Here is a 24491-nt window from a genome sequence, read left to right on the forward strand (position 1 = left end):
CCCTTTCAAGGACAACTCCTGTGATAGCTATAGCTAACCCAAGGCCATTCCAACAGGTGCAAGTGGAGGAGTGGAGAATCAAACCCGGTTCTCCCAGGTAAGAGTCCGTGCACTTAACCACTACACCATACTGGCTCTTTAAGGTGCTATTGAATGCTTATTCAGATTCTAGGCTGATGCTGTAACCGCTACACATCAACATTACTGTGGGGAGTTGCTACTACCCACATATATTTTAACATCTATCTCTAGCTCCCACGTCAAAGATGGAAAAAGCAAAAGCACATCTTTGTTCCTACGGTCTGCAGCTTTGCTTACAATTCCACGATATCCTAAATCATACAGCAAAAAGAAAAAAAGAAAATGCCCGCAAGGAACAGAGCTCAGCTGTTTTATCTCGATGGTCTATGTCTTAGCCAATAAGAATTTTATTTGACAGTCTGAAAGCGTAGTAATTTTTCTATAGCGAAAGGAAGAAAAATATTAAAGCTAATAAATAATGAAGGGTCTTCCAGGAGAAATCTTAGAATATATCCCGTGCTCCCTAGTATATACTGATTTAATAGTGTCCCCTTAATTCTAGCCGTTGATTTGGCTGAATGGTCAAGTGATCATCTTTTTCAAAGAAGGAAATCAGGATAACATTTCAAATAACTTGGCTAATCTCTTTTGGCTGTTAAGGAAAACTTTTGAGGGTATTGAATTTTATTGCGTTCTCGGCATTTCTAAATTGACTGGCTGCTCGTTTACCTTAGTCGTCGGTTCCAGTTAGGGTCGGCCATGCAATAGAAGAAAGACGTCCCATTGAACTTGACATGTCACAAGTGAAAGGAAGTTCATTGAGCAGAGAGCCAACTTTCCCTTCCCCCACCAAGAGGTCCAGGTGCAAAAGCTGGTAAATTTTGCTGCGGCAGGCAGTTATTTTAAAGCAGTTTCTGGTTCAGTGCTTTATCGAGCCCGTGAGTAAAATATTCTGAAAGCAATGGCAGTTTCACAGATGCACTTCTGGAATCAGAGCTCCGATTTTCTTTAAGTGGTCCAACTCCAATGTAGTTGTTCAATAACGAACAGCGGAAGGTTTCAAAGCATGTAAAATATGTCCATGCTCTCTCCTTATAACGCTGATCTTTCATAATACTGAGAATGGGGGGGGGGTGGAATTCTAGCAGGAGCTCCTTTGCATATTAGGCCAATCCTCCAAGAGCTTACAAGGCTCTTTTTTGAACAAAGCAGGAGTCAAGTGTTCCTTTAAGACCAACCAAGTTTTATCCAGAACGCAAGCTTTCGTGTGCTCTCTAAGCACACTTCATCAGACGAGGGGATCAGGTATTGAGCTTACGTTCTGAATAAAACTTGGTTGGTCTTAAAGGTGCACTTGACTCCTGCTTTGTTCAACTACTTCAGACCAAGATGGCTGCCCGCTTGAAGGCTCTCTTTTGTAAGCTCTTGGAGGATTGGCTAGATCAGGGGTGTGTGGCCTAATATGCAAAGGAGCTCCTGCTAAAATTCCACCCCTGCTGAGTATGCATGAAACCAAAGAAAACATGAAGATTACATGCTGACTGGTGGGCAACAGAATCACAGCCCAATGTCTAATGTCTTGCCTTACCAAGTAAAATCTCCGCATGGATAATGAAAGCCATCCACCACCCTTTGAGCAGCTGTGTGCATGAGAGGGGATCTCCACGGGGCTCAGCGGAACCCTTTAACTATTCCTCTACTTGTGGCCCTCAGAGAGGCAGCCAGGGTTGGATCCAACCATCCTCTGAAGTGCCTTCCTCCAACTTAAGCGGATCTTCCTCCAACAGAATGGTCGTTCAAGTTGGAGGAAGTCTCCTTAGGCTGAAGGAAGGCTTCCATCTTTTCTCAGTGGAGTTGTAGGAGAGGGGTAGGATTCCACCCCCCCTCAATAGTGCAGAATGCAGTGACATGGGTCCTGCATTATATGGGATGAGAGGCCTGGGCATGTCTCCAAGGGAGTAATTCACATTCAGGGCCACACAAGCTACAACCCTGGCCACGTATGAGTGAGTTCGCGAAGCTCAAAGGAATCCAGTAAATCCTACCAACAATCGTTCCTACGTGGCACAGAACACAGTGGCCGTTTTCGCACTCACGTTTTACTGGCGCCACGACCCTCCTCACGCCGGCGAATCTGCATGGATTTCGCACCAGAAGCGCCGGCGCACCCAGAAGCGCCGGCTACTTCCGTCGCTAAGCCAGCGCAAACGGAAATCGCAAAGATGCAGGAAAACGTTTGCGCTGGCTTAGCGACGGAAGTAGCCGGCGCTTCTGGTGCGAAATCCATGCAGATTCGCCGGCGTGAGGAGGGTCGTGGCGCCAGTAAAACGTGAGTGCGAAAACACCCAGTGCCAAATATATAATGAAAGGTTTTTGCTCCATTATCTCATCAGAAGGCAATCTTAGTGACAAAATGTGTTTCAAACTCATCCAACTCACGTGGCCTACAGGGATGGTACAACACTTCTTCTTCAATCGTTGACTCATCTCATTCAGCATTTGGGGTTCCTTCTGTCCCTCCTCTTTTTTTCCCCCTTGTGGAACAACTGAGATTAGCCTCCACTAGCAATATATAGGAGATAGAGTTTATGGATGTGCAAATGGGCAGATCTTCCCCACCAACCACTTCTCCTATGCTCAGGGCTGGGATAACCTCATAAAGAAATGAAACATGGGAATGCTTTGATGAAGAGATGGAAAATTAGGAAGAATCAGACTCCTTCCCCCTTGCACAAGCAGAAATCCCTCAACCTCAGAGGGTTTATAGGGCACATGGGGAGAGGAGAAGATCCAGATGTATGAGATCCTTCCATTACACATCTTGTAGAATCCTATTCATTCATTTTCACACTCAAGCATATTCACTGGAAGGTATTTTCAACAGTTTTGCAGCCTGGAGTAGACAGATGAATAGATTCAAAGTCTTCCTTTAGATGCGTTAAGAGATTTGAAGTCTCCTTCAGAGGTGCTTAAGATTAGAGTGACTTGCTTCAATTAATTAACAACTGTCTCCCAGGGAGACAATTAACACAATATTAGAATCGTGAGTTAATAGGTTGCTACATCAAATCAGTCGGTCCTAAGAGAAATCAACCCAGACTGTTCCCTGGAAGGTCAGATGCTGAAGCTGAAGCTCAAATACTTTGGCCACCAAATGAGAAGGAAGCACTCGCTGGAGAAGATCCTGATGCTGGGAAAGACAGAAGGCAAAAGAAGAAGAAGACGGCAAAAGATGAGATGGCTGGACAGCGTTACTGATGCAACTAGCATGAATTTGAGCAGACTTCAGAGAATGGGGGAAGACAGGAGGGCCTGACATGACTTGGTTGCAAAGAGTCGAACTCGACTGTGCGACTGAACGACAACAATAACGAACAGTCAGACTTCTCTACTACACTTTCTTCTTGAACAAAGACAAACATCCACTGTAGTCTTTTCTTGAATAAAAACTCAATTCCTTTAACTAACTAGAACGCTAAGAGACTATGATTTGGAGATATTCAAAAAGGAGTGGAAGAAATTTAAAGGATATACGGAGAAAGAGTGGAATGTAAAAAGACACTGGACAATTTTTTAGCATCAATGAGGGGGGAAAATAAATAAATAAATAAATATATATATATATTGAATTTTGATCAGTTAGTAGTACCTTTAGTATTGAACTTGAATCTATAACTTCGGGGAAGTCAACATTGGAGGGAGGGGGGATTGAAGTGCCATATGGGTTAGTACTTAAATAATTAAGATTTGTAACCATATGCTATCAATAAATTGTTAAAACACAAAAAAAACCCTCAATTCCTTTACCATTTTGCAACGCAATACTAAACTCTCTTGTGCCACTGACTTCGAGGGAGGGTGTAACTCTTCTTGGAACTGCACCGTTAATTGCTTTTCTCCAGTGGACCCCGCCCCCCCCCCCCTTAAGTTATGCTATCAGAATTACTCGTTGAATTCTAAGCTGAGTTGCGTCAAAGATTCTCTCAACAGCATTACAGTCTCGGCTCTTTAGTTTTAATTCTTTCATGTTTCAGGTGGTAGATAATAGCCATGCTCCCACTTTCGAATAATTCGTCCACACGAAAGAGGGCCAAAAAGCACAGCAACAGAGCCAAAGTTCAAGTTCGCTGACATGAATAATTAAGAAGATAGTAAAGAAGACAGTAGCAAATTTCTTAGTGAAGTAATGACTTCAATACTACCTCATGCGCAGCGGGGCAGTTTGCACAACACCACAGGGGGCTGCTTGTGTGGAACCTTGTGACTTTCTTACCTTGTATAGTCAGTCAGTGACTATCAAATTGCCAAAATCTCTGTACATGACTTCATGAAGGTGCCTTATAGACCACCGGGCCCATCAAGGTCACTAGCGTCTACTCAGACTGGCAGTGGCTCTATGGGGGTCTCAAGCAGAGGTCTTTCACATCATCTACAACCTGGCCGTTTTAACTAGAGATGCCAGGGACTGAACCTGGGACCTTCTGCATGCAAAACGAATGCTCTACCACAGAGTCGCAGTCCCTCCTGACTGTGTTAGGCTTGTAACTTTACAAAACACAGGAGGAATTTTCAAGCACAGGCTTGTCCACAAAATTATTTTTTATTCCAAAACTGTTTTTTCCCCCAAAAAGCTTTCTTAATCAGAATAGTAGACTTTTAAAAAAGGGCACAACATTTCTCAAGCCTTAAGAGGTTTAAGCATGGCATGTTTAAGGGTCTTTTTTTTTTTTAAAGTGTACAGGTATTGTTGTAAGAAAGGTGTCGCGTTACCTTTGACAGTAACTCATTAATACTGAAATTAAGTATAACAAAAGTGCAAAAACAGTGAACACTAGGTGTCAGTCTACGAAATGGAAAAATATCAAAAAACCTGTTGTTTCCAATCAGGTGGATAAGCTACAAAACCAGAACCAGCTGTGACCACATTCGCTTGTAACTGCATAACACTGTTAACAAGCCAATCTTCCTTAGAAAAACTGATTCCCGACCCATCAGGTTCAGCTGAAATCAGATAAGTTGACTATTAGAAGCAACAATGACTTCTCTCCATTAAATGCCCCTGAAGGGGTTTGGAAAATGCATCCCAACTACCTGACAACATTGGGCATTAATTTAACATGTCAATACCTGTCAAAGCAGCATGCAAATGGCACCTGCCCTTAGCAACTCCAGCATTAAGCAGGGGAGGGGAAGGGGTGGAGGAGAATACTCCAGGGAAGAACCATCTGGCTCAGGGATTTAAGGCTACTGTTGCAAATTTGACACGTGCTACTGATGCTGATCCCCTTAGTCCATCGGATTGCCAGTGCCTCTGCAAGGATTGCAAATGGTCGATGTGCTGACGCAGCATACCTGACATGGCCACACAGAATGCTGCTTATGAATGATATTTTTATTTTTTAAAAAAAAATTAAAAAGTCGGGACTTGAATTAGCTTTCAATTTGACTTGCTCCTCTGCAGAGGTTTTATTTATTATTTATTAAAGCCAGGGGTGGAATTCTAGCAGGAGCTCCTTTGCATATTAGGCCACACACCCCTAATGTAGCCAATCCTCCAACAGCTTACAAGGCTCTTTTTTGTAAGCTGCAGGACGATTGGCTACATCAGGGCTGTGTGGCCTAATATGCAAAGGAACTCCTGCTAGAATTCCTCCCCTGACAAAATCAGTTCTATCCCACCTTTCCTCTGTGTTCAAGGCAGCTCATGAGAATAGTGAAAAACATTCTCAGTTTAAAACCAAAAATGAAATGTATGCGTGTGTCTGTTAAGTTTGGTGTAGTTAAGTGTGTGGACTCTTATCTGGGAGACCAGGGTTTGATTCCCCACTCCTCCACTTGCAGCTGCTGCAATGGCCTTGGGTCAGCCATAGCTATCACAGGAGTTGTCCTTGAAAGGGCAGCTGCTTGGAGAGCCCTCTCAGCCCGACCTACCTCACAGGGGGTAGTGTCTGTTGTGGGGGTAGAAGATATAGGAGATTGTAAACCGCTCTGAGTCTCTGATTCAGAGAGAAGGGCGGGGTATAAATCTGCAGTCTTCTTCTGCAGTCTAAGTGCTATCCAGTCACCTCCGACTTCTGGCGCTCCTATGAATGAATGTCCCCCAAAATGTCCTATAGTTAACAGCCTTGCTTGGGTCTTGCAAACTGATGGCCATGGGTTCCTTTATAGAATCAATCTATCTCAAGTTGGGGAATCAACTTTTCCTAGGTAAGAAAAGACTTAATCTTTAATTTATCGGAGGCAGGCAAAGTGGAAAAATTCAAGTGGAAAAATTAAGATTTACTGTTGATCTCACAATGGTATAAGAAATCATGAGGGTTTTTATTATTATGAAGTTATCACATCAACTCAGATCTATAGACAACCCTCTCTCTATCATTCTGCATTTCTAGAAAAATGGCTTCCTTTCTTGGATTACACGACCATCAGCTCTTATACAGAAATAACCATTTATTTATTTATTATTTATTTTAGTAGGCTTATATTCCAGCTTTTCTGGTCCCAGACCACGGAAAGGCTTTAAATGTCAGTACTAAAACATTGAAACGGATCCGGTACTCAATAGGTAGCCAGTGCAATTGGCGCAGCACTGGCTGAATGGTTGCCCGTAAAGGCAATGCAGTTAACAGCCGTGCTGCCGCATTCTGCACTAGCTGGAGTTTCTGGATCAGCTGGAGGGTAAGCCTGTGTAGAGCGAGTTAAAGTAATCAAACCTGGAAGTGACCATTGCATGGATCACAGTAGCTAAATCCTGGGGGGGATAGGTAGTGCGCCTGCCTTGCCTGCCGAAGGTGGTGAAAGGCAGATCGAGCAACTGCTGTGACCTGGGCCTCCATGGTAAGGGAGGTATCCAGCATCACTCCCAAACTTCTCACCTTCTGAACCAGTGCAAGAGATGCACCGTCCAGGGTTGGGAGTCGGAGGCCCAGCTCTAGTCCCACATGGTTCAGGTACAGGACCTCTGTCTCGATTGGACTGAGTTTCAGCCGGCTTTGCCGCAACCATCCAACCGTTCCAACCAACTGCAGTTTCTTGGCACTGTTTTAATTACACTATCGTGTTATTTGCAAATTAGCAATTATACCAGTTAATAATGTTTGATATCAAAGTGTTCTAACCGTTTAGTATGCAGCATCCACCCGCTATACAGTTATGTCTATTTTAATCCTTTGTCTTGTTAAATGCCTCAACTGGATTCGTTACACATTTCTACTCATCTACAATGTTAATACAGAATCGTTCAGTTAAATGTACGTTCCAAAGAATCTGAAAATTAAAAATATTTTTTTTAAAAAAAACTTTTTCCTCAAGCCAAAAAAAAAAGGTAATCCCCTGTGTAAGCACCAGTCATTTTTGACTCTGGGGTGATGTTGCTTTCACAATGTTTTCACGGCAGACTTTTTATGGGGTGGTTTGCCATTGCCTTCCCCAGTCATCTATGCTTCCCCCCCAGCAAGCTAGGGACTCATTTGACTGACCTCAACCTGAGCCGGCTACCTGAACCAGCTTCCGCTGGGATCGAACTCAGGTTGTCAGCAGAGGGTTCCGACTGCAGTACTGCAGCTCAAGCAAAACCAAACCTCAAAAAAAAAAAAGAAAGAAAGAAAGAAAGATATTAACCAATTAAGACTTATCTAAGTCAAAATTAAATTTTTGGTTTTGTTTGAGAACGTCTCTGAAATTTTGTAATGTTTTTGAAATTCTTGATTTTATTAAAAAAAACAACACACTTTTTCTAGCATTATCGGCTTTTCAAGTGACTCCTGTCTTCCAAAGTACAATAGTCTCAGCCTGGCTATTTCAGCTTCCAGGGTGAGTTCAGGTTTGATTTGATCTGGAACCCACTTATTTGTCTTTTTGGAGGTCTGCAGTATCTGTAAAACTCTCCTCCGACAATAAAACAGCAAACCTTAACTCTCTTCCACCCTCCCCCCTGCCTGCCAATTCAACACCCCCCCCCCAAAAAAGCCCCAACAAACAGATAGGCTTTGCAGTGCCTCCTGAAGATCTCCAAGTAGGGCCCCCCCCACCTCTTCAGGAAGCCTATTCCACAGAGCTAGAGCCTTCCATCCTTCCGAGGTTGGTAAAATGAGTCCCCAGCTTGCTGTGGGGGGGGGGGGGGAGTGTATATGACTGGGGAAGGCAATGGCAAACCACTCCGCAAAAAGTCTGCCGTGAAAATGTCTTGATGCGACGTCACCCCTGAATCGGAAACGACTGGTGCTCGCACAGGGGACTACCTTTACCTTTTGAGCCATGGTGGAAAGGCCTGGGCTCTGGTAGATGCCAGAAAGGCCATAACTAACTTCTGATAACTAACTTCTGGTGCCCTCCTCTGCACTGTTTAAAAAACAGATGAATTGTGGGGAAAATGAAAAGCCCAATTCAGCACACCCAGAAGGCTGGTGCCCTAGACAATTCCCCAGAGAGCACTTAGATCTGGATCCCAAAACTTACTAGTGATCCCTGGGCCGAGGGAGGCAAGACTAAAATCTATCAGAGAGAGGGCCTTCTCGGTAGCAGCCCCCTACTGGTGGAACCAGCTATCGAGAAAGTGAGGGCACCACTATCGAGGGTTCCACAGTTGGGGAAGGGGGGTTTTCCAGGGTTCACAAGGGGCGGTGGCCAGAAAGAGGTCCCTGTAGTACCTTGGATCCTTGTCATGGCAAGCATCTGAAGATAACTGAATTATGCACCAAAATAATGGATGACTACTCAGCAACCATCACTTTATCAAGCATTGCTGTAAATCAGGGGGTCCCAACCAGTACTGGTCCATGGCCTGTTAGCAACCGGTCCATGAGTTGTATAATTATTTCATTATATATTACAATGGAGTAGTAATAAGAAGACGACATTGGATTTATATCCTGCCCTCCATTCCGAATTTCAGAGTCTCAGAGCAGCTCAGTCTCCTTTATCTTCCTCCCCCACAACAAACTGCAGATTTAAACTGCAGAAGACTGCAGATTATAAACTGAAGAATATAAACTGCAGAAGACTGCAGATTTATACCCCACCCTTCTCTCTGAATCAGAGTCACAGAGCAGCTCAACATCTCCTTTACCTTCCTCCCCCACAACAGACACTCTGTGAGGTGGGTGGGACTGAGAGAGCTCTCCCGGAAGCTGCCCTTTCAAAGACAACTCTGAGAGAAGCTACGGCTGACCAAAGGCCATTCCAGCAGCTGCAAGCGGAGGAGAGGGGAATCAGACCCAGTTCTCCTAGATAAGAGTATGCACACTTAAACAACACAGTAAACACTTTAGAAATAAAGTGCACAATTGTATCGTCCCGAAACCATCGCCGGGCCCCCAGTCCGTGGAAAAATTGTCTTCCATAAAACCAGTCCCCAGTGCCAAAAAGGTTGAGGACCACTGGTTTAAATGATACACGAAATTACACAATTCGATCCTTTAAAGTTTAAACAAAGTTTGAAAATTAGTTAATGAACAAGTCTAACACAAGCGAACAATGTCACTTCTTGAATATAAACAGGAGGAAATCACAAGCTGGATCCACACATACCCTCACACACACCCTCTTCCATAAGAAGAGCCAGTATGGTGTAGTGGTTAAGTGTGCAAACTCTTATCTGGGAGAACCGGGTTTGATTCCCCACTCCTCCATTTGCACCTGCTAGCATGGCCTTGGTCAGCCATAGCTCTGGCAGAGGTTGTCCTTGAAAGGGCAGCTGCTGTGAGAGCCCTCTCCAGCCCCACCCACCTCACAGGGTGTCTGTTATGGGGGAGGAAGGTAAAGGAGATTGTGAGCTGCTCTGAGAGTGTAGGGCGGGATATAAATGCAATACCTTCTTCTTCTTCTTCTAAGTGTCAGAATCTTCTACTCAAGGGGTTAGGTGTGACTTCCTTACCCTCCTCCATAGCTACAGCTCCCCATGCAATAACCCAGAGAGTTTTCAAGGACTCTATGATAGTCAAATGCATTTTTTGGGGGGTGCACCAGGCTGCAGCAGGAAGGAGGCAGATGAAGACTGCAGATTTATACCCTACCTTTTCTCTGAATCAGAGTCTCAGAGCAGCTCAACATCTCCTTTACCTTCCTCCCCCACAACAAACACCCTGTGAGGTGGGTGGGGCTCAGAAAGCTCTCCCATAAGCTGACCTTTCAAGGACAACTCTACGAGAGGTATGGCTGACCACAGGGCCGGCTCTCTTGCTAGGCAAACTAGGCGGCTGCATAGGGCGCCGGGAGGGTGGGTGTGCACAATTGGGCTCCCCACCGCCCTCCCGGTGCCCCAGGCAAGCACCTAGTTTGCCTTTCTCCCCGCCCCCTGCTGCTACCGCCCCTCCATTCCCTTTCCTCCCTTCGCCTCCCCCCCGTGGCTCCATGGCTCCCCCCCGCCACATCTCCAGCCTCCTTGTCCTCCCTCCCTTCGGACCCTTTCCCACCCCCACCCCCCCGTGCCAATTTCAACACCGGAACCGGCTCTAGCGCTGCGTTTTGGCTCTTTAAAGCGCCCCTCTCCCCAGCTGCACACTGGAATTGTGGGGAAAACTGCCCCACAGGGCCAGGCTGCACTCACCGTCTCTCAGGAATAATGTCCCGAAAGGGCAACCCCCACTGCCACTGACTCCTCAATTCCCCACTTCCTGGATGGGAGAGGCAGTGGGGGTCGCCCTTCCAGGACGCTATTCCTGGAATAGCCATCCCAGTTAAGGCCATCCCAGTTAAGAGTCCGTACACTTAACCACTACACAAAACTGGGTCTCACCAAACTGGCAGAAAAGGTCTGTTCCACAAGAGGAGTTCTGCCTGCAGTTCTTGGGACTCAACCCTCATAGTTTAGAGAAGCACTATGCCCACAACCACTCTCCCCTATTCTGATATCTTGACCAATATTAACTGGGCTGTGTGTAGGATTTAAAAAAAGGTAAAGGTAGTCCCCTGTGCAAGCACCAGTCATTTCCGACTCTGGGGTGACGTCGCATCACGACATTTTCACAGCAGACTTTTTACGGGGTGGTTTGCCATCGCCTTCCCCAGTCATCTACACTTCCCCCCCAGCAAGCTGGGGACTCCTTTTACTGACCTCGGAAGGATGGAAGGCTGAGTTAACCTTGTGCCGGCTTCCTGAACCCAGCTTCTGCTGGGATCGAACTCAGGTCATGAGCAGAGAGCTCGGACTGCAATATTGCAGCTTTACTTCTCTGTGTCACAGGGCTCCTATGTAGGATTTTAGTTTCTCCCAAATTTGTTCTGTACCAAGACAATTGTGTAGTCTAGGGATGTTGAATTCATTTGTTACGAGGACCGGATCAGACATAAATGAGACCTTGTTGGGCCGAGCCATGCTATGTCGGGCTGAGCCATGTTTATACCTATTTATGATTAGGTAGCTGAGATATAAACTTTATAAAGGACACAGACAAACACAATTAGATATTTTTTTAAAGAAAAACCTTAAAATAAAACATGTTTAAAACATTAGCACTCGTTGGTCTTAAAGATGCTTTCTTTATACTTCTCCCACGGGATCCAGGGAACTGGACAAAGAAAGCTCTGGCTCTTTCCTTCCTTCCCCAAGGGACCAGGAGGGGGAGGAGCCTCAGCCAATGGAGAAAACAGAGGTTGCTCTGTAGTTCCTGTGTGATTGAGCAGGCCTAGCAAAGCAAGCTATGTTGCAGAAGGAAGCAAGAGAGAGGGAGAAGGAAGCAGATGACAGCCGGTTGCTCGGGGGCCTGACAGGAGCCCTCCGGGGGGGGGGGGTGATTTGGCCCCCGGGCCGCATGTTTGACACCCCCGGTGTAGTCAGTCTGCCGGAGATGCAGATAAGTTGTTTAACTAAATCTATAGTATGACCAGAATGAATACTGCAAGGATTTCCCCAGATGGGACAGTCATCAATTCACATAAATACAAGGTACGTTCTGCTTTCCTGAATTGTATATACACTGTGTGATGCTAAGCCTGAATGTTTACTTAGTCAGAGGATTGTTTCCATCCTGTGATTCATTAAATCCCTACGGGACCGCCACTTCCTTTATTTTATACAATCACAAAGTGTATTAGTTTGTCCTATTTTGATAACCCCGCTAATTAATGTCCTGCACAGGAAGCTTTATTACTTCTTAAACAATCTCATAAAACAACGAGTTTTCCTGGTACTGGGTTGGCAGTAAGTGACAGCTACAAATAACTTTCTAAAGGCAGGGTGGAACAGGATTTTCCATGTACTGCTGGACACGGATTACTTTCTTTTCTTTTCTGTTTCAAAATTTTTATTCACAACATTCCTTATAACATGCAATATAATAAAAGCAAAAAATTGAAAAGCGAATAACATACAATAAAGGTGAGATAAGCAGTTACTCTCTTTAACCTCTATCTACGAGCAATGCTTTACTCTCCTTTATTTTTTCCTTCTTGTCTTGCCCTCTCTTTTTACGTCTTCTACCCTGTCTCCTGAGAAACCTGTGAAATTAGAAGATGTTTGCTCCTTGGGAGAACAGCTATGGCAAACCTAGGCAGTATAAGAAGAAGATGAAGATATTGGATTTATATCCCGCCCTTCACTCCGGAGAGTCTCAGAGCGGCTCACCATCTCCTTTACCTTCCTCCCCCACAACTGTGAGGTGGGTGGGGCTGGAGAGGGCTCTCACAGCAGCTGCCCTTTCAAGGACAACCTCTGCCAGAGCTATGGGTGACCCAAGGCCATGCTAGCAGGTGCAAATGGAGGAGTGGGGAATCAAACCCAGTTCTCCCAGATAAGAGTCCGCACGCTTAGCCACTACACCAAACTGGCTCTCCTCACCAAACTGGTATAATAAAAAGTAGAGACATGACTCTGCCAACAAAAGTCCATATAGTCAAAGCAATGGTATTTCCAGTAGTAATGTATGGCTGTGAGAGCTGGACCATAAGGAAGGCCGAGTGCAGAAGAATAGATGCTTTTGAGATGTGGTGCTGGAGAAGAATCTTGAGAGTCCCTTGGACTGCAAGAAGATCAAATCAGTCAGTCCTAAGGGAAATCAACCCAGACTGTTCCCTGGAAGGTCAAGTGCTGAAGCTGAAGCTCAAATACTTTGGCCACCAAATGAGAAGGGAGCACTCCCTGGAGAAGACCCTGATGCTGGGAAAGACAGAAGGCAAAAGAAGAAGGGGACGGCAAAAGATGAGATGGCTGGACAGCGTTACTGATGTAACTAACACGAATTTGAGCAGACTTCAGAGGACGGTGGAAGACAGGAGGGCCTGGCGTGACTTTGTCCATGGGGTAGCAAAGAGTCGGATCCCTTTGGGCAAGGGATCACCAGTACATTTTGCTCATTCAAGTGTAGCACTCTGTGAGGGACATACCAGGAAAGGGGGTCCCAAATGTATATGCTGGTCCCTGACCAATTTGGGATTTGAAGGTCAGCACCAGGACCTTGAACTTGATCCAGTCTTCAATCTGCTAGAGAACCGGCTGGATATGCGTTAGAACCCTCACAGCTGCATTATGGACCAGTTGCATTTTCTGGATCATTTTCCTAGCTTTCAGGTGAGAGTATGTGAAGCAAAATGTCTGAGCCCAACAAAAAATTAGCCAAGATTTCACTGAATATCCATTTTACAGCATTTTTGTTGTTGTTCAGTCGCACAGTCGAGTCTGACTCTTTGTGACCCCATGGACAAAGTCATATCTCTATATAATCCTGCTCTTTAAATTATGCAAAAGGCCTCAATTAAAATTGCCCATCTTTCCAATCCCCCCCCTTTAACCCTCATATCTAATATCGTTCTTTCTAGTTCTATTATCATCTGCTTCTATACTATCAGTTAACTGCTCTATCTCTTCACTTTTCAATCTTTCTAATGTTTTAAGTTCCAATGATTACAACTTTATATTTTTGTTTCATCTCCGCAGCATTGCAATCAAATACCTCCATTCGCCTAGCCATATTCATCTTATTTCCCTCTAGATCAATTGGTCAGTTATTTTCTAAACATCACCTACTGTATCGGTACTGACAGACCAGCTCAAATGTCTTAAATTCAAAATATTTTTGATGCATCGCCTAATGTTCAAAAGTGTTCTTCTCCCATAGATTCTACTTATTTTCTAACTTATCCCTTAGCTGTTTCATCTGAGAAATATGTACTAATATCCAGGGTTGGAATTCTCACAGGAGGTCCTTTGCATATTAGGCCACACATCCCTGATGTAGCCAATCCTCCAAGAGCTTACAGTAGTCTCTGGAATAAGTGCCCTGTAAGCTCTTGGAGGATTGGCTACATCAGGGGTGTGTGGCTTAATATGCAAAGGAGTTCCTGCTAGAATTCCACCCCTGCTAATATCACTTTGAATAGCTTTCTACTCTAAGGGCAGCAAAAGAAACAAGGAGAATTCTTAGTTATTAGTACAGCAGCACTGAGGTACTCCTAAGGAAGGGGGGGAAGAATATGTTTGAGGCTCTAAAGGGGACAGTTTTTACGAAAGTTAGATTTTGTTGTTCTATGATGCACAAGAGTGCTATTGTACAATATAAACACGACAGTCCCCCCCCCCCAACCCCTACTTTTAAAACAGCTTCTTTTATTAATATAACTCGAAATATCCCAGATTCTGACATAAGCAGTTTGCTCTGACAAACACTTCCAAGTAATAGCGACTCTCAAAAATCTGGGGGTATAATATAATATATACCATGAACAATGCAAACAGTCTGCAGGAACCTTGACTAGAGACGCGCTGAAAAACATTCATTTAAAGCCATTTAAGAAAAACCTGCTGGATATTTAAACAGTCTGCAGAGCCCAAGGACATATGAGTTCAGAATACTTTGCTCTTAGTAACAAGATATATAAAATTGTGCTGGCCTTGGGCATTTCATTACCTTCACAATTCTACGAAATACGATTTCCTACAGAGTAGCATTTTATTGTTTGCTCTCGCTTTATTCTCTTTCATTAAAATCTACTTGATTTAAAGCAGAATACTTTGAAATATGGAGCTTGCTAATTCTAATTGTCATCACCAAAATCAGCATTAACGACGGGGAAAACAGGACTGGCGAATACGAACAAAAGTTTCTCTTTCCTTTCACCCCGCCAGCCTGTCTTTCTCTCTTCCTCCCACCCTAATGCCTGAAATATTGTAATATCAGCATGCCATGTGCGCTGGCATATGTCATTTCCCCATGGTGATTTATTTCACTTATAAGAACACTTATATCCTGCCTTTTCCAATATCAGCAATGGCTCAAGGCAGCTGACAAAAAAAAAAAAGGCACACCAGCACTGTACCAGCATGAACTCATCTGCATATTAGGCCACACCCCGATGTCACCATTGTTTCACACAGGGGGGGTTGTACAAAAAAAACCCCCAGCAGGAACTCATTTGAATATCAGGCCACCCCTCCTCGTGGCATCATTGTTTCAGGCACCAGGAGAAACTCATTCACATATTAGGCCACACCTCCCTGACGCCAAGACAGCCGGAACTGCGTTCCTGTGTATTCCCGCTCAAAAAAAAGTCCTGTTGCCAGTTAACTTGCATGTGACAAGCAGCAGATAAAACTGCTGAGAGCTTCACCTGTTCTTGAATGCCCTTCTAAATACAGTAGCCATGCATAATCTCTGAAAATGTACCAATGTGGGGACTAAGTCAAGCAATGGTGTGGAGCATTGTAAAAGGTCTTGACACTACCAGGGATGGAAGGCCTAAGAACAGGTTAATAATCTTATTCCTGTCCTTGGCCACTCAAGTAGGATGCACATATAGAATGGGGGACAAATGGAGGAAGGGTAATCCATACCAGATAAAGGCCAGGCCCACCGCAGTGTGTTCCAAACTCAATGCGCCTGGTCAAGCATGAGTGGGGGTTAAAGAAGTTCAAAAGAATCCACTATGCCCTGTCAAGAGTCCTTTTGACTTGGTATAGTAAATTGTCATTGGTGGAAACTACACATAGGCAAGCGATAGGAGCTTTCAAAAATTATCTTTCCCAGGAGTGGAATTCTAGCAGGAGCTCCTTTGCATATTAGGCCACACCCCCTGATGTAACCAATTCTCCAAGAGCTTGCAGGGCTCTTTTTTATACGCTCTTGGTGGATTGGCTACATCAGGGGTGTGCGGCGTAATATGCAAAGGAGCTCCTGCTAGAATTCCACCCCTGATATTTCCTATCCAACCACTTTTGTTTCCATGAGATCCAGCCCAATCTATTGCTCATGGAAATTAATCTCAGTACTGAGATCGTGGGGAAAAGAGAAAGATTAGAAGGAAGCCAAGATACATGGGAGAGGAGATTCTCTTGGGTAAGCTTTTTCCCCAATCACACATCTGTAGGATCCAACCCATCAATTTTTACACAATTTATGCATGTTAACTGGAAGGTATTCCAGGTAGTTCTGAAACCTGGAGCAGATTAATTGTTATATTCCATCCTTCTTACTCTTTACCTGGATAGCCCAGGCTAGCTTGATCCCATCAGATCTCAGAAGTTGAGTACGGTTGGCCCTGGTTAGTATTTAGATGGGAGACCACCACGGAAATCCATGGTCATCACACAGGGCCAAGGCCTATGTACACCTCTTACCTTGAAAGAAGGCATCTATCTATTCAGTCGCTTGGCCTCTCCCCTACTGTATTGTGGTGCTGTACGGTGGTACTCTTTTTGTGCTATACCAGCTTGCTGTCATATCATCTTGCTGAATCATCCTGTTGCTGTCATATCGTCTTGCTGAATCCATCCTGTGGCACTTTACTGAATGTCGAAGTTGGTTTTATTATGATCTTTTTATTGTGATTTTATTTTTATTTTGATGTACTCCACTCGGAGCCCCCAAACAGGGTAATGGGCAGAATATAAATAAACAAATAATAATAATTAGAAAAAAAACCTGTGCGGGTAATGTAAGTCAGCTGAGACTTGATGGCAAAGTATAAATTACCAGTGGGGGGAGAGGTGTCCAAAGTGGGCATCCTCCTGGCCTCTTTAAAAATGCCATTCCACGATGAGTGCAGCCACAGCCAAAAAATGTGTTCTCCCCAGACTAAATATGCTAAGAAGGCCTACTCTGTGCTTTACTGGAAGGGCTGTTCTGGGCATTTGATAAGTCTTTCCAAAACCGGTTTCTGTTGCCTCCTTTTTGTTATTTTGTTATAGCAGCAAAGACCAGCATTCCTCACCTCACCTTCCCCCTCGCCTGCAGTACATGCAGGTTGGCAGGCTACCTTTACCAGCTCCCAGGGGTGGAATTCTAGCAGGAGCTCCTTTGTATATTAGGCCACACACCCCTGATGTAGCCAATCCTCCAAGAGCTTACAAAAAAGAGCCTTGCAAGCTCTTGGAGGATTGGCTACATCAGAGGGGTGTGGCCTAAAATGCAAAGGAGCTCCTGATAAAATTCCACCCCTGCAGCTCCTTTTTTAATTGTGGTGTCAACCTGCCTCACCACCTTGCCAGCTGGTCTTGGAACGAAATCCTAGGACTTATATTTCGGTGAAAAGTTCTTACCAGATTAATCAGCTGAGTGTGAACAATGTCTTCCACCAATACCGCAGATTCATGGAGAGGCCTGCGAGCATCCCCTAAGGAAAACCTGAAAGGCAATCATTTTGAAAATATTAGTTTGTGTCACCCGACGTCATTAAAAGAAAGGGCGGGAATATCCCGTAAAGAAAAGGAATTTGACTACATTGTTTAAGCGAATCAAACAAATAATTGCATTACGAATGCAATAAAAAAATAACAACACAATACATTAATCTTGAAATTGTGGCTCCTCGGCTCCCACAATGGCGACTCCTGGGGTTGCCAGTTCCAGGTTGGGAAATTCCTGGAGATTTGGGGATGGAGCCTGCAGAGGCCAGGGACCTCAGTGGCGTAACAATGCCATAAAATCCCTCCTCCAAAGCATCCATTTTGTCCAGGTGAACTGATCTCTGTACGGAGATGAACTGTAATTCCCGGGGATGCCCAGATCTCACCTGGAGGCTGGCATCCTTAGGCTTCCGATACCTTTTAAACTTTTCTCCTACTCTAAGCAGAAGTTGGGAAATAATTATAACGTGCAGTGGCAATCGGGACAGCTCCACAGAAGCGCACAGTCACCCTGCTGTAAAAAAAACGGAAGCTCAAGTCCACGCAGGTGTTCAAGCTGCTTCCAAAGGGGGTTGCCAGCCTCCAGACGGGGCCTGGAGACCTCCCGCTTTTACAGCTGATCCCCAGCTGGCTCCCCTGGAGGAAATGGCCATGTTGAAGAGTGGACTCTATGGGGCTGTACGCTGCTGAGGCCCCTCCCCTCCCCAAACCCCACCCTCTCCCGGCTCCACCCCCAAAGTCTCCAGGTATTCTCCAACAGACCCGGCAACCCTACTTCCAAACTAGCCCCTCCCTGTATCCCCTTTAAATTAGCAGCGCAAATGTCAAGAAGTGAAACCCACTTATTTCTTCTCAAGCACTTATAATAAACCTGTTGTTCTTATACTGCCTGGGTCCTCGTGTCTCTTCGGTCACAGATAGAAGGTGTTTTGTTACGAAGGAAGACAGGGGTCAAGTGGGTGCCCTCCGCCCACCCAAACAGACCCTTACCAGAGTGGTGGCACCCAGTAGAAGGCCCTCCCTGGTCCCCTTCTTGTGACACATGCACACGCCCCTACTGGGGCCCATGCCATTGGCTGTTAAGAATAGAACTGGTGCCGGCAAAAGAATTATGTGGGAGAAAAATGTAGTAGCAGTATATTGTGATTGGCTGGTGACTGAAATTATTAAATTACACTACCCCTGGCCCTAGGGTCATCCTGAAGAAGCGCTTCAAATATAAACACACACAAATAGGGTAAAAAAAAGAAACCTAAACTATTTGTTGAAGGGTTACCTACGAATCTGGTTTTAAGAGAAAGAAAATGGGGTCTAAATGTGGACCAGAACTAGTGGTCAGAATAAAGTCACGACAGCATCTAAAACGTTTACCAAAACAAAATGCAAAACCCCCTATTTTGTGAAGATTATGGTGACTGCAACTGAATATTGGAAGTGTCCCTAGAAGAGAAAGTGTGATTGTACAGATAAGCACTGTTTGAAGAACACCGATTACGGCCAGACTTTGACAACAAAAATACACAAACACACACGACTAGGGAAAAGTGCATTTCAGGTCAGAGTCTCTGGGAATCCGAAATGGAATGAATGACTTAAGAGATCGTCACTGCTTCTGAATGTATTTAGAGCAGTGACTTCCTCACTCTCATCATAGTACTTTGTAGAATGGTTGTTTTTCTCTTCTGTATACAAACCGATGTACAGGCATTTAAAGTTTCTTATATTTAATCAAAATGTTTGTGTTATTGTCTCTTTAGCTCTAAAAGGCTTCCAGATGGAACTCTTCTGGCAGCAAAGAAAGCCCTTCTGTGCATCCGCGATATGAAACGTGAAAGACATTGTCTACGATATGTTGTATTTTCACACCCTCCCACTGTTGCGACTCAGGCAGCTATGTCACGACATACAGGGATTGTTACAAAGGGGGAATAGCATTTTGTCAGCTGTGCCAACTGCTTCCCCCAAACATAAAGCAAGTCAGGAAACTAAAAGAACAAAAGCCGAAATATCTGGACAGTGACAGTCTAATTGGGAAGAGGCAACTGGTCATATGGGGGCTTCTCTCTGGCCCCTGATGCTTTCTACTTGGTCCACAATGAGGGTCACCAGGTCCCCCCGCCTGCTGGTGAGGGAGATAGGGGTTCCAGATTGGAGAACTCCTGAAGATTTGGGGGTGAAGCCTGGGAGGACATCAGTGGGGTATAATGCCTTCTGAGAGCCAGTTTGGTGCAGTGATTAAGTGTGCAGACTCTTATCTGGGAGAACCGGGTTTGATTCCCCACTTCTCCACTTGCAGCTGCTGCAATGGCCTTGGGTCAGCCATGGCTTCTGCAAGAGTTGTTCCTGAAAGGGCAGCTGCTGTCTCTCAGCCCCATGCATCTCACAGGGTGTCTGTTGTGGGGGAGGAAAATATAAGAGATTGTAAGCCGCTCTGAGTCTCTGATTCAGAGAGAAGGGCGAGGTATAAATCTGCAGCCTTCTTCCTAGAGTCCTCCCTCCAAAGCATCCAGTTTCTCGAGGGGAACTGATCTCTGTAGTCTGGAGCTGAGCTGTAATTCTGAGAGATCCCCAGATCCCACCTAGAGGATGGCATCCCTACACACAGCACAGCCCTCAGACTCCCCTCCCTGCCAGATGCCTTCTTTCATATACATTAAAAATAATTATATACATTAGAAACAAAGGGGCTGACCTGTCAGATACCTGACAAAAGAGAGCCGGTTTGATGTAGTGGTTAAGTGCGTGGACTCTTATCTGGGAGAACCAGGTTTGATTCCCCACTCCTCCACTTGCAGCTAGCTGCTGGAATGGCCTGGGATCAGCCATAGATATTTCAGGAGTTGTCCTTGAAAGGACAGCTGCTGTGAGAGCCCTCTCAGCCCCACCCACCTCACAGGGTGTCTGTTGTAGGGGAGGGAGATAAAGGAAATTGTAAGCCACTCTGAATCTCTGATTCAGAAAGAAGGGCAGGGTATAAATCTGCAGTCTTAGTGCCCACACTCCAAAGCATCCAGTTTCTCTAGGACTCATCTCTGTAGTCTGGAGTTGAGCTGTAATTCTGAGAGAGGATGGCATCCCTACACACAGCACAGCCCTCAGACTCCCCTCCCTGCCAGGTGGCCTTCTTTCACATAAATTAAAAACAGAAACAAAGGGGCTATCCTGTCAGATACCTGACAAATGGAGCTCTGGCTCTCAAAAGCTTGTATACTGAAAACCTTGTTGGTCACTAAGGTGCTACTGATCTCCAATCTAGTTCTTATATATACACACACACATATATTGGCCACTGTGTGACACAGAGTGTTGGACTGGATGGGCCATTGGTCTGATCCAACATGGCTTCTCTTATGTTCTTATTCTGCAGTCCAACACAGCTACCCTCCTGAAACTGTGACCCATTACTCCCTAGCAGTTGCTCCTCCCCTGGACTTCTGCTTTCCCCGTCTCAAGTAATCAATTCCCCGCCAGTTGCTGTGCAGGCGCATTTTGATCTGCAACTCCCTCCAATTTCCCTTGCGGCTTCCTGCTTTTTTTTTTTTTTTTGAGAACTGAAACCGCAACGGAAACTGGAGGGAGCTGTTGATCGAAATGCACCCACGCAGCAACTGGTGGGGAATTGATCGCATGAGCTGGGGAAAGTAGAAGCCCGGGGGTGGAGCAGCTGCTAGGGAGGAATCGATCTGTGTTATCACATGAATCCACTGGCTCTTCTTCTACTTAAAATATGTTTTTACTATACCAAATCCTTTCTTAAATTTCTCTTGAATGAAAATGAAGAGGGAAGGCAGGGCACACAAGTGCCCTTACTCTGTATCAGGGCTTTTTTTTTTTAGAAAAAGCCCATCAGGAACTCATTTGCATATTAGGCCACACCCCCTGGCAGCACCATTGTTTCACACAGGGCTTTTTGGGTAGAAAAAGCCCATCAGGAGCTCATTGGCATATCAGACCACACCCCCTGACACCAAGCCAGCTGGAACTGCGTTCCTGTGCATTCCTGCTCAACCCCGCGCCCCCCAAACCCTGCTCTGTACACTCTGGAAGGACTGCTCACTGTTGTGATTAACTTGACTGCTTTTGCTTAAAACAAAAGCTGCGAACTTTGCTCTAAGGATGTTCTTCATACCCTAAAAAAAAAAAGTCCCTGGTTTTTGGGTCGCGTGGACTCAGCCTCCGCTCACTGTAGGACTGCAGCACTATCCACAGAGATTGTCCAGCCGCAGCTTAAAAACTGCCAGCGAGGAAGAGCTCACCATCTCCCTCAGTAGATGATTCCACAGCTGAACACATCTGGTACCTTCCCGCCCTTAATTTAAACCCGTTATTGTGAGTCCTCTTCTCTGCTGCCAACAGGAACAGCTCCCTGCCCTCCTCTAAGTGACAGCCCTTCAAATACCTAAGGAGAGTCATCGTGCCCCCTCCCCCAGCCTCCTCTTCTCCATTCCCAAGTCCCTCAGCCTTTCCTCCTAGGGCCTGGTCAAGGACCAAAATTACTCAGGGCCGGATCTACATGTTTTTGAGGGGGGGGGGGGCAAAATTAAAAAATGGCACCCCCTTATGGGCCCATAGAATACAATGGACTCTATACCCAATTTGGTGACCCCCCCCCCGCATCGGCACCTGGAGCAAGCACCGCCCCCCTCCGCCCTCCCCCTAGATCCGGCCCTAAACTTACTTGTGAACTAAGCCAGAGTTCTACACATCAGACTGAGGGACTACGAGCAGCGGTGCCTTGACGCACAAACTAAATCGCCATACCACTTTCCTCCAACAAGATATTCAGAAGGCAAAAATCAATTACTACTACTGAAAACCTGAACATTACCTTTAAAACAATTGGCCTGTAAACCAGACGAGGATTTTTTGTTTCTCTCCTCTGAATGTCCCACATGATTTTGCCAGCCCCTTCCCTGTACTCGGCGTGACACGGAGGCTGGCAGGGATGAAATTAAAACCACAGCGCCTAACCACAGCCGCTGCTTCCTCTTTTGCAATATATGCTGATTTTTAAGCTTTTAATAAATGAGGAACCAAAGCTGAATCTGCTGCCATCCCCCCCCCCCAAAGTCTTGACTGACTAATGGAACCTTCCTACTTGAAAACTGACCTCATGTCAACAACAAATGGATGAATTCTGAGAAAATTTAATATCCCTGCAGTTCTCCTATTTGGGACAAATAACTACTATATTGAGAGCCAGTACAGTATAATGGTTAAGAGTGGCAAACTCTGATCTGGAGCGCTGGGTTGGATTCCCTACTCCTCCGTGTGAAGCCACCTAGGTGACCTCGAGCCAGTCACAATTCTCTCAGAACTCTCTCAGCCCCATCTGTTGTGGGGAAAGGAAGGGACAAAGATTGTACGCCACTCTGAGACGTCTTAGGGTAGAAAGAAATGGGGTATAAAATCCAGCTCTTCTTCTTCACATGAAGCTTTATGACTGACCTTGGGCCAGTCTCAAAACTCTCTCAGCCACACCTACCTCACAAAGTACTTGTGGGAAGAGGAAGGGAAGAAGATTGTAAACTGCTTTGAGACTTCTTAGTCTCTTCTTCTTCTATATTTTATTTAATTTTTATTTAATTTTTAGATTTATATTCTGCCCTATTCCACCAGCGGGCTCAGGGGGGCTCACAACAATAAAACAACAGAGTTAAAATAATATCATAAAAACAGACGTTATGAAACAGGAGCAGCACAGTGAACAATCTTACAGACATAGGTGGTAAACAGCATGTGGCTGATGGCTGATATTTTAAAAAAAACACCCATAATTTTAATAGATTCCAAAACTACCTTCTAGGAGCTTATTTCTCAGAATACACAGAAGGGTCTTATGGAGATTCCCAAATTGTCAAAATTGGTAATTACAATATGGTTTCAGGAGTATCAGGTACCTTTCACCTTTTCAAACACAGTTTGTAACTGAACGTGTTTTTACCACTGAGAGTCACAAATACGTTTTAAGAGGTTAGTAGAGAATTACGGTAGTCAGTAGTTATGCTTGAACACCTGCCGGTTTGGCTCATTTCCTGTTCTCTGGCTGCGAGTACAAAGCCAAGAGTTTGGTGAGCTGTTCAGGTGTGTCTGAATGAATTTGGATGCGCCTCCTTACATGGTTAGGACTGGTTCCAGGCAAGACTGGCCTCTCCCCCGGGGCTTAAAAATTACCAGAAATTTTACATCTCTTGTAATACAAAAGAGTACCTGCTTTCACTATTTCATATTCAAGTCCCCCCTTAAAAAAAAGCCATTCGTAATTCTTTTTTACACTCATCACAACATACTTCTTTCATATTTTAGCTTTACTGCTCAGAACCACCAGCTCAATCATATTGTTATATAAATAATGCTTCTTTTGAAATAATTTAATATCCTAATGCTCTAAAGCAGGGGTATCAGACATGCAGTTCAGGGGGCGAATCGGGCCCCCGGAGGGCTCTTATCAGGCCCCTGAGGAAAAGGCTGTCATCCGCTTCCTTCTGCATCACAGCTTGCTTTACAAGGCTTGCTCAATTGCACAGGAGCTACAGAGCAAAACCTGTATTTTCTCAATTGGCTGAGGATCCTTCTTTGGGGAGGAAGGGGGGGGAGGGAGAGATTGCTTTGTCAGGCTCTCTCAATTGCACAGCAGAGCTACTGAGCCGAGCCTCTCTTCCTTCTATTGGCTGAGGCTCCCCCGCCCCAGTCCCCTGGGGAAGGAAGGAAAGTGTCAGAGCTTCCTTTGCCCAGTTCCCTGGATCCCACAGGAGAAATACAAAGAAAAAGATTTTTTCTTTGTATTTCTCCTATGGGATCCAGGGAACTGGGCAAAGGAAGCTCTGGCCAATTGCTTTAAGCATATTTAAGCATGTTTTAAGTTTGTGTTTGCCTGTGTTCTTTATAAAATTTATATCCCTGCTACCTAACCTTA

The 24491-nt window shown here is 45.1% G+C and overlaps 1 protein-coding gene across 2 annotated transcripts in view; it reads right to left on the bottom strand.

Annotated features, from left to right (window-relative positions):
• Positions 1-24491, bottom strand: part of SUPT3H (SPT3 homolog, SAGA and STAGA complex component) — a 436825-nt gene that overhangs the window by 211772 nt on the left and 200562 nt on the right. For both annotated transcript variants that reach the window (XM_060231273.1, XM_060231262.1), the window contains exon 3: positions 17489-17573. In XM_060231273.1, the coding sequence (XP_060087256.1) occupies positions 17489-17573 (85 nt within the window). The remainder of the gene's footprint in view (positions 1-17488; positions 17574-24491) is intronic.

This window comes from Heteronotia binoei, chromosome 1 (genome assembly GCF_032191835.1).
Source record: "Heteronotia binoei isolate CCM8104 ecotype False Entrance Well chromosome 1, APGP_CSIRO_Hbin_v1, whole genome shotgun sequence".
In the NCBI taxonomy this organism is placed as follows: domain Eukaryota; kingdom Metazoa; phylum Chordata; class Lepidosauria; order Squamata; family Gekkonidae; genus Heteronotia; species Heteronotia binoei.